An 11000-nucleotide genomic window follows, 5' to 3' on the forward strand; every position below is an offset into this window, starting at 1 on the left:
CATTTATCCAAATAGTTTCAATGTGACATGCTGGAGTAGGTATGGAGATATTGGCCAAAAGTACAATGGGAATAAATTTCACATGGCATAAGGCACCCAGAGGGATCCAAACATACATCTGAAACATCTCAGCAGCTGCTTCTCTTTTGAAATAAACAAAGTTATTCATGACAATCCATAAACTAATGCACATGTTGATACAGGGAGCGGCAAAACCATCTAACACATTTCACGGTCTATGTTCACTTTCATTTTAGTAACAACTGTTGAAGGAAATGGTCCACAGAGCTGATGGGAACCAACGAATCTGGTAGCAATTCTCCACATCTCTAAATTAATTGATCAGAAAAGCAATATTCAACAATATTTTACTAATTATTTTAGAGATTTTCTAATTTTACAGAATAAATAGTTAATGAATCCAGAAAATAATCATCAGAGGAAGTGCTAATAGACATGATTATATATATTCTGTTGCTTCAATTATCACAATTGTTTGCTTCCATCAACCAGTCAAGTACAGTTTACATCCATGTCCATGAATGTAGTGAAGATTCAGTGAATAGTATGAATAATGAAACAAAACATATTTTTGCAAAACACTGTGACACTGTGAAACTGACCTTTTGTAAAACAATATTACGTCATTGTTTTACCATATTTATTTTGTGTGAAATTCTGGCATACTTAATGAATGAATTCTTGAGTAATGGTAAACAAAAAGTTTGATGTGTGGTCATGGTGACCTCCACCTTTGACCACGTTTTCACCCATTCATCCATGGGTACTTAAATTCCATTAAGGTGTGTCTGACATACTGCATTCACCTCTACAGCCTGAAAACACACACCTCTGGACATGGCGGTTGCTGGTGTAGAGGCATAAAAACATTCATTTGTGTAGTTTACCTTGAGCTGCTGTTTTCAGAGGTCTCAACAGTGACTAATAGCCTTTGAGCACAATAACCTTGAGATTTTTCTTAAAATGCTCAGTTTTGTTTCACCTGATTTTTCCTTTCTTGACTATTTTCAGTGAAAGATGGTGATTGGTCGGTCACAATGCTCTATGTACTTTGAGATTAATGTTATATCCACATTACTAATGCACCCATAACTCTAATCTTAACTGTGGCCAAACAAAATGAGCCCACCTTGCAAAGTAGTCGCCTCTTTGACAGTCTGAAACCACTGCTGGCTGCTAAACGCAGTCACTTAATCATGAGCACAGTACGTTGGATGTGTAACTCAGAACACACACACAGCGCGCTACAACAATTTACCGCAGTGGTTTGTCTGAACCGTGGCTGCTGCACAGAAGCTCATCAGGGGAGGAGAGGTTTCCATCTCCATCTCTGAACCGGAAAAGCAGGGGTGGGACCGCAAGGCCCACATCTGAGACCCAGACCCTATGCACACTTTTCCCATAATGCCCTCTGACACTCCCCACTCTGAGTACAGAGGGTTTACCCGCACACCGAAAGTCCTGATGTTAAACTCTTTAAGAAGCCACTGTCTCTCCCCAAACCAGCACTCCATCCAGATCACCTCTGCCAACACAAGCTTGAGTTTCTTCAAATGACTGAAGATGGCCTGTTATTATCATCCATACGAGACCATTCAGAGTGTCTTCCCGTCTCTCACACAGATACACACACAAAGATCCTGCTGTCTCAGAGGTTACAAAGGTGACCGTGGTCATAAACTCCACTGTATGGACTGCATTTAAAGGTTTACTGTGGATTCAGACCAGACTCACATGATATATGAGGGAGATGAAATCTGGGCAAAGATTTACAGTGATGTATAAGTGTAAGTGCTTATATGTGTGTAGGGAATTTAAAGAGATAAGGGACCTTTAGGTTTGGCACTTAATGTCCACACTTTATAATCCTAAACAAGTATGTCGGATGTTTATAGAGGCTCCAGATGGGAACAGCTGCCTCCAAGCTGAACTTCACCCAAACATAAATATTTACAGCTGAATTTATTAGGTGGTTAATTAACTAAGTGGCAGAAAATTAATCATCAACAATTTGAAATGACAAAATGTCAAATGTTGTTTTCAGTTGAGGGAATATTCATGTCTGCTCTTCAGCATGATGGTAAATCGAGACTTTTTAGGGTTTGCACTATTGGTCAGACAAAATAACAAGTCGGAAAATTTATTTTTGGGCTGTAAGACATCTGGTGGTCTTCTTCGTCTTCTTGTTTTACCCAGGTATGTACAGTATGTATTTTGGTTTTCTAACAGCAACTCAAAATGTGCAGCACATTTATACTTGAAAATTTTCTATAAGGTAGGTTTCCAACACAACTCGTCACTGTTAGCTGTTTTTGACATGAGAAACTTTTGTTCTGTACAAAACATCACACAATGACCTATTTTTTTTTATTTTTTTTGGTTATCTCAAGCATCCCAGCATATTTTCATTTAAATCATCATCATCTTCTTTATTTCCAGACTCAGGAGTCAATTTAAAAGCAAACAAACAAGCAACAAATAAAAATAAATTAAAAACACAGGTTAAAAACACAGACAAAACATCACCAATTGTTGTTAATTGTTAAGTCAACCCTATGTGATGAGTTTCCATACTCTATGTGATTCAGTATATAATGGTCGAAGATGGTTTTGTCTAGTTTGACATTTCATTGTTTTTTCTGGCAAATAATTTTTTTTACAAATACTTTTATTTATTTATCTACTGGTGCTGTATCCTGTCCCATGTTTCAGTATGCCATTTCATAGTATTGCTGCCACGTGTCTGCAGTGTTATTTATTATTATGTGTCTGCTCTGAGATGTCTTCTTGTTTGTACTATGTTCTCTGTATGGCAGTGCAGCCTCCGTGCACTATTGCCTACAATGAATTTCCCCCTGGGGACAATAAAGTATATCTTATTTTATCTTAAATATAAATTTTTAAAAAATCAAACTTAAACCTCAAGCAAATTTCGACTAATAGACTTAGAAATGCTCGGATAGGGGGCAGCCGTGACCTAGATGGCTTGAGAGTCGGCTTGTGACCAAAGGGTCGCCGCTTCAATTCCCTGGACTGGTGGAGAGTTGGTGGCTGATGTGCCCTTGAGTAAGGCACTTAACCCCCGTATTTGTCTCCCAGACACCTGACATGGCGAGCCCACAGTTCCTAGCATGCAGTGTGTGGAACCTAGTGATGGGTTAAAGGCAGAAGACAAATTTCAGTGTGTGGTGCATGTTTACATGTGTGACAAACTACTACTGACAAAATAAAGATTGTATTCTATCTCATCTACCATCAAACATGATGTGATATGATTGAGAGTCACTCTAAATAAACCTCATAGGGAGGTTGATGTTTAAAGAAGGCACACATGAACTTGAGTAAATGAATCGTTAATATGCAGTTTGCAGCACTACACATACAGAATACTACAGCTGTTTAAACACAAACATAATATTGTACTGTGCAAAAACAAACACTGCACATTGTGTTAAATTAGTGTCAGATGATGGACTTGCATGCACATAAATGCTGAAAAGGTACTAGCATCCACACACTGTACAGACAGGTTCACCGAACATCTGAAAATAACTCAACACAGCGGTGATAACTGTCAATCACATGTCAAGCTAAAGAACACAAATGCTTCACAACTACTGCCAGCAGCAGGGAATAATCTAAAGCACTGAACTACTGAGGAGGAGTTTGTGAAGGGTTTTGAGCCATGTCTCAGCCCTCTCACCTGCTGCACTGCACACCGAGTGCGACGGATCTGACAGAGCAGAGGCCAGCATCATGCAAGTTGCCAGATAAAACAGTGGGACACCAGTTTATTCAGCAGCTCATATGCATGTCAACCTACAAAGAGAAACCCCAAACACATGCTGCCATTCATCTGCCCATCACTCTGCTGGGTGCCTGCACTGCCTCGAGGAAGAAACTGAAATGAGTCTTAAAAGCTTAAAAATCTCCAAATTCTGTCTGGAAATAATCGAGCTGTTTCACCTTGCAGCATTTTCCTACTGATAAGATACTTCACTGCACAAAAATCAGTCATTGCAAATCTGCTCAGTGTGGCCTTACAAGTTATTTCATGCATGTCTAGTTAAGTAGAGACTTGGCAATGGCTGTGGATGAAAGGAAAGCCCATAAGGCACCTCCCGCCTCCTCTGAGATTCAGTCAGTCGACTGCAGCCTGATATTAACCTGTTTTCTTTAGCGAGACATTCTTTTAAAACTTCTCTCTGCTGTGATCAGATAAATAGTGCGTTCAAAATTGCCAAAATGTCACAACCTGCCCTTTTCAAGTTTCTTGCGCAATATAACAAAAGCTAATAATTTTCTCTCAGAGGTAACAGAAGAAAGACTTGGTTGTGGCTTCACCTGTTTGATGCTATTTTTAATGGATGTCTTACAGTTGTTCATGTCTGCACAAAGGTCAGGAACCAAATGTGTAAGTATTTTACATCTCCTAAACAAGAGTGACTTCACCATCTGAGTGTTTCATTTACATAAAAGCCTTTACACACCAGGCATGTATCTTCTTTTCAAACAATCTGTAATTATTTCACAATAAAAAAGCAACTTTTTTTTTTTTGCAACAAGGTTGATTTTTCCAAACCTTGGCAGCGTGAATAAATTCATCTAACAATCATCTGTGGGAACTAGATGCCATGTGACACCACAATGATGGAGCCACACCTGCTGATTTCTAGCCATATTTAGCTTAATATGACAGAGAAAAATGGCAAACATAATGAAGTGATGTTCAATATGTGGAGGAACATCACCAAACTACTGGACTATAGTGAGGAGTTTGTGTTATGTGAACGACACATGGATCAAATACAGTTTGGACACATTGGACACAGATCCAGAAGACCAGACTGGAGACACACTGCAGATGAGGCTCCATGTGATGTTGAATCCAACTCTGTCCCTGTCCAACAGCCTGAAGCAAATATATTCACATTTTTTATTGAACAAGTGTTGCAACTGCCACATGCTCACATCACCACTGGTGTGAATATATTTGCTGCAAAATATTCAGCCACAAATGTTTCACACTTTCAAGTTGTTTTGTCATCATCCCCTGAAGCAAGGCCTTAAAGCTACTTTTCCCAAACTTGGGGTATACAACGGTCAGGACCCTTTTGACCCCTTTAACACCCTTCGACCCCTTCATCTTTTGGACCCAGATAGATGAAGATGAAAATGATAAAACAATAAGAAAAAGGAAAAGATGGAAAAAGATTTAAAAAAAAAAAAGGCCTAAAAAACCCCCCCCAGTAATTCTTGATGCAATCTTACTAAGTTTATTCATTCTATCCCTCCTACAAAACGTACATTTAGTCCAACACTGTTTTGATTTATTTATTTTTTTAATAGACTTCTATTTAACCAGATAGAATCCCATCGAGATCGAGATCTCTATTACAAGGATGACCTGGCCAAGAGGTCAGCACCACATGCCATGAAAGAAAACAGGTTTTACAGACAGGTAGCAACAACAAATTCAAACAAACAGTAATAATATTGTAATAACAGCTAATGATAATGGAAGAGTCAGTAGTTGCTTTTCATTGACCCTCAAATTGCGCAAATATAACTTGCGCATAAAAATTTACCTAATGGAAAAAAGACATTTTCGCCAAAAGTCTCATTTTTCGATTAAAGGTTTTTGTGCTGGCAAGAGGTGGTTTTTCATGCGTAGCACAAACGATATATCACACAAAACTGCAATGGAAAGACCTTTTTTCACAACTAGAGTCAGGTGAATTAAAAAAACGGATGTTGACGTACTTTACAACAAGCGAAGAAGAAGAAGAAACATGTCGCAGTATGTGTGGACACACCAGGAAACCCAATCATTTTTTAATTTGGTACAAGATAGAGGGGTAATATATATAATAATGAATATATCTGTAAATCAACACCATATTTACGTTCATCGCCATGTTTATGAAATGACTTCTCGTGTCATCTCGCGATAATAAATAATCAAATCATCGCATTTGTGATTTAATGGAAAAACTGACATTACGCACTTCTGTTTTTTTCGACATTTAGTAAATATCAGTAAAGTTTTGCACAGATGTCCAACGGAAAAGGGACTACAGAAACTGTAGACATCATGGCAATTCATGGTATATTTTGTCAATTTTGGTTCAGAGGACACAGAATATAATTTTACGAGAAGTTCGAGAATAAATCCAGCCTCTAACAAATGAAGCCAAAGCCAAAGAAATGTCACCAAAATAAAATGAACATCCATGAATGAACTAAAACCAAAAGGGACATAAAGCTCAACCTGCCTCACATCAATCCAAGTCATCAAAGGTCATTTTAAAGGTGAAAGAGTTTGTTCTAAGACAGCTTGGCAGCATCATGTACCACTTTTTATAATCAAGCTGCATCATCTTCATAGACTAAAAAAGATACGTGCATGATGCAAAGTGGAACTGTCACTAACACTTCCTCCTCAGGCACTCTTTTCAATGCACCAGTAAGCCCGGTCACAGATACCGGGAACATCGAGAACAAACTAATTTCCCGCTTATTAACCAGCTCGAGCTTGTTTCACGACACCAACACCATCGACTGCATCATTACCGGCTTATAGAGCAACTCAATTACACATCATCTTGACAGGTCTGACAGGATTCAGCTTCCACTTGTGTGTACATTTGTGTGAAGGGTCTAAGCAGCTGCCAAGTGAGCAACGGCAGGTTTGCAGTCACACAAAAGCAGCATGTGGGAGTCTGGATGAGCCTCTGAGTTCAGGTGTAGCACTGGCAGAGCAATCACACACATTATGGTAGTGGTGGGTTGAAGCTATACTAAGAATCTGAAGTGTCTCTTCTTATAGGCTGCATTAACACACTTCACAGCTCCACAACTACAACTAACATGTCAACTCTACTCTAACCCTCACCTACATTATAGCTCTTTTCCTATCGCTGTGTGCATAGTGCATGTGCATGTGTGTGCTTGTATACCTGAGTGCATGATTATCTCACCGCCTCAGATGAAAAACACTTTTACCGTTAAGACATTTCAGCTTGTTGCAATCTCCCAGGACATTGAAAGCACTCTAGTATAAATGTTTTTGACACACTGTCACAGAAGCAGCCGGCTTTCCGCAGAGCATTAATAAGCTGCTGCATGACCTAGCTGTAGCGGTAAAGGGAAATTCTGCAGTGTTTAAGAATTCATATTTCTACATGCTGAGATTTAACCTCTTAATAGCATCATAGATGTACTCTTCAGTTGGCAAAGTTGATCACATTCATTAAAAAAAAAAAAAAAAAAGGATGTGGATGGCGATAAACCACAACAACGACACATATCATGTTTCAGTAGTAAACTCGTAATATCCATTTCAGATTGGATCCTGGAGTCGTTTTGCACATTTCTTGTCTCCTTGAACATCTCCTAAGATTCCAGCATTAATCAGAAAACATTTTACTCGTCTCATACAAACACTGCATTAGTAATTCTCAGTTTTTAATAGATTTTATCACATCCTACAGATTTGACAGTAAATATATTATGTTTTCACTTACATTTTAGATATATGAGAAGGTTCTTTTCTTCACATCTGTCCTCTGACTACTTATATGGCAAATATTAAGGATATCATGAATGCACCTCAGGAAAACAGTAACAGCTTTTTTTTTTTCCCTTTATAAGTGTTTTTGACCATTTAATTTTTCAGTCCAGACAAACAGTATTAAGGGCATAAAGCCGAAATGGCTCAAAAGGAGCATGAAACACGCATTTATTCACTTACAACAAGAGGCAGGCTTCTGGTTGGCACATAAATTATTGTTTTACTGTACAGTAAATATGGAACAGCTGACTTAAACTAAACATAAACTTAGCCTTTTTTTTTTTTCTCCCCAGTGTTATGAGGGGGAATACCATTGCTTTAAATACTTTGTTAATACATAGGTACACATGGGAGTACTTACGCACTAGCCCAGATGGTGGACCCTCTAATTTGAAATCCAAGGGTATAATTAAGAGACAAAAAAATTAAAAAGGAAAGCATGAGGATTTGCTGCTTCGACATGAAAAGCGGCACAAATTACAGCAAGGAGAAGCTTGGTTTGTGTGGTCATCATTATTAGATATTCACATTAAAACAAAATACTGTCTGAATGGGGATCCGGCTCAGGACTTTGAAGCTGTGCAGATACAGGACCAGGGCATATCCTTCCGTATTAAGTCTGAACCTGATGCCAGATTAGATGAATGATATGGAATGACTGACCTGCAGATTTCAAGTTCATTTCATGGGGAACTTCTGTCTGTGTGCAACAGAGCAGTGCATCACAAGAAGAACTAAACTGGTTTTTACTGGGATCCTTGTGCAAGATGATGTAAACACACATAGGGACAGGACGCACAGGGTGCATGGAGCATGGACTGAGCCAAGTGCGTAAAAGCTGATGGTTTGGCTTGAGCGTCCATCGTTTCCCTCCACAACACCCCGAGTATATGCGCTCATTTCCAAACATATCTGGACGCTTATTTGTAATATTTTGACGCAGAGTTTGGAGCACCAGTATTTACCCTTTAGGTGTGGAATAACCCGATGTCCTATCACACCAATCACACTGTAACTAATCCAATAACAAACTGTTTCCTCTTCTGTGTTGGCTGCGCTTTGGAAACCTCCCGATCCATGACCTCACACTGTTTGGGAAGCGGTGCCGAAGTGGGATTTGATAAAAAGCTGCTATGAATGAAGTTACTACGACTGCAATATGGGACATGTTACCAAATCAGACAGTAACAGCACAAAAACTTAAAATTTATTGACTTATCTGACTTCAGGGTACTACTGGGTCATTTTTACGCACGTATGGCACAGGATTGGGTTGTCCGGCGCAAAAAAACAACAACTTTGGAGACGCTGCAGACAACGTCAAATCAGTGTGAGAATGTCAGGAGGAAAAGGCGCAAACTGCTGCTGGAAAAAAAAAAAAAAAAAAAAAGTTGAACTTACCAGTGTCGAAATGACTGAAAGCCGCGGAGGAAATAAGCCCAGCGAGAAGAAGCGCAGAGGTGACTGTCCAGGAATCCATGCTGAGATCAAATATGTGAAGTTGTTCTGTCTCAGGTGAAGTGCAGCCTGACGGACGGACGGATGCGCAGACCGGAGGACTGACTGACAGACTGAGAGGGAGTCGCTCTTTGGCTGGCGTTAAAAGTCCCTGAACTTCAAGGCAGGTCTTACAGCTGCTACTACTACACTGACACCACAAAGACGAGACCAGATAGTAGAAAGCAGGGATCCTATTTCCAACCCATGTGACAGGAAACAGGGGCAATAGATTCAACCTGCAGCGCCGGGGAAGAGAGAGAAAGAGGAGGAGGAAGAAGAGGAGGAGGAGGAGGAGGGAGGAGAGGAAGGGTTGGAGGTTGGACTCAGTGCTGCAATGAACAGCAGGTTTGTGTAGAATAAAACGCCTTCAGCCTCCTTTTCAAGATGGATTTTACGCAGAACATTAGTTACACTGCAAAAATCCAAATCTTACCAAGTGTATTTTTTCTCATTTCTAGTCAAAAATATCTCATCACACTTAAAATAAGACAGAATCACCTAAAGAGTAACTTTTCAGTGAGATATAAAGAAGTTATTTATAGACAATAGATCTGGAAAATCTAGAAAGGATAAGAAAATAAGATAATTTTCATTTATTCCATTGGCAGATTTTTTTTATGTTTGAATTAAGCAAAAAAAAAAAAAAAAAAAATCTTGAATTAAGCAAAACAAAATCTGCCAGTGGAATAAGTGAAAATTATCTTGGTAAGATTTCTTGAAATAAGATTTTCAAAGACCACTAGTTACACTGCAAAAATCCAAATCTTACCAAGTGTATTTTCCTCATTTCTCGTCAAAAATATCTCATCACACTTAAAATAGGGCAGAATCACCTAAAGAGTAACTTTTCAGTGAGATATAAAGAACTTATTTATAGACAATAGATCTGGAAAATCTAGAAAGGATAAGAAAATAAGATAATTTTCATTTATTCCATTGGCAGATTTTTTATGCTTGAATTAAGCAAAAAATAAAAATAAAAATAAAAAATCTTGAATTAAGCAGAACAAAATCTGCCAGTGGAACAAGTGAAAATTATCCTGGTAAGATTTCTTGACAAAAGATTTTCGCATAACATTAGTTACACTGCAAAAATCCAAATCTTACCAAGTGTATTTTTTCTCATTTCTAGTCAAAAATATCTCATCACACTTAAAATAAGAGTAAGAGAGTTAGAGAAAGAGTAACTTTTCAGTGAGATATGAAGAACTTATTTATAGACAATAGATCTTGAAAGTCTAAACAGGATAAAATAAGAAAATAAGATCATTTTCACTTATTCCACTCGCAGATATTTTGCTTGAATTAAGCAAATAAAATAAAAAAAATAAATAAAAATCTTGAAATAAGCAAAACAAAATCTGCCAGTGGAATAAGGAAAAATTATCTTGGTAAGATTTCTTGAAATAAGATTTTCACAGAACACTAGTTACACTGCAAAAATCCAAATCTTACCAAGTGTATTTTTCTCATTTCTAGTCAAAAATATCTCATCACACTTAAAATAAGACAGAATCACCAAAAGAGTAACTTTTCAGTGAGATATAAAGAAGTTATTTTTAGACAATAGATCTTGAAAGTCTAGATAGGATAAGATAAGAAAATAAGGTAATTTTCACTTATTCCATTGGCAGATTTTATTATTATTATTATTTTGCTTGAATTAAGAAAAAAAAAATAAAAATCTTGAATTAAGCAAAACAAAATCTGCCAGTGGAATAAGTGATAATTATCCTGGTAAGATTTCTTGAAAAAAGATTTTCGCAAAACACTAGTTACACTGCAAAAATCCAAATCTTACCAAGTGTATTTTTCTCATTTCTAGTCAAAAATATCTCATCACACTTAAAATAAGACAGAATCACCTAAAGAATAACTTTTCAGTGAGATATAAATAAGTTATTTT

General features: G+C 37.8%; 1 protein-coding gene across 2 annotated transcripts in view; it reads right to left on the reverse strand.

Moving 5' to 3' along the window:
• Window positions 1–9316, reverse strand: part of kremen1 (kringle containing transmembrane protein 1) — a 72699-nt gene extending 63383 nt beyond the window's left edge. Inside the window, exon 1 of one of the 2 annotated variants that reach the window (XM_030144266.1) lies at window positions 8996–9316. In XM_030144266.1, coding sequence (XP_030000126.1) covers window positions 8996–9074 — 79 coding nt within the window. In that variant the 5' untranslated portion in view covers window positions 9075–9316. The remainder of the gene's footprint in view (window positions 1–8995) is intronic. The other variant, XM_030144267.1, reaches the window with a different exon arrangement.
• Window positions 9317–11000: the final 1684 nt, after the last annotated feature.

Source organism: Sphaeramia orbicularis, chromosome 9, assembly GCF_902148855.1.
Source record: "Sphaeramia orbicularis chromosome 9, fSphaOr1.1, whole genome shotgun sequence".
Taxonomy (NCBI): Eukaryota; Metazoa; Chordata; class Actinopteri; order Kurtiformes; family Apogonidae; genus Sphaeramia; species Sphaeramia orbicularis.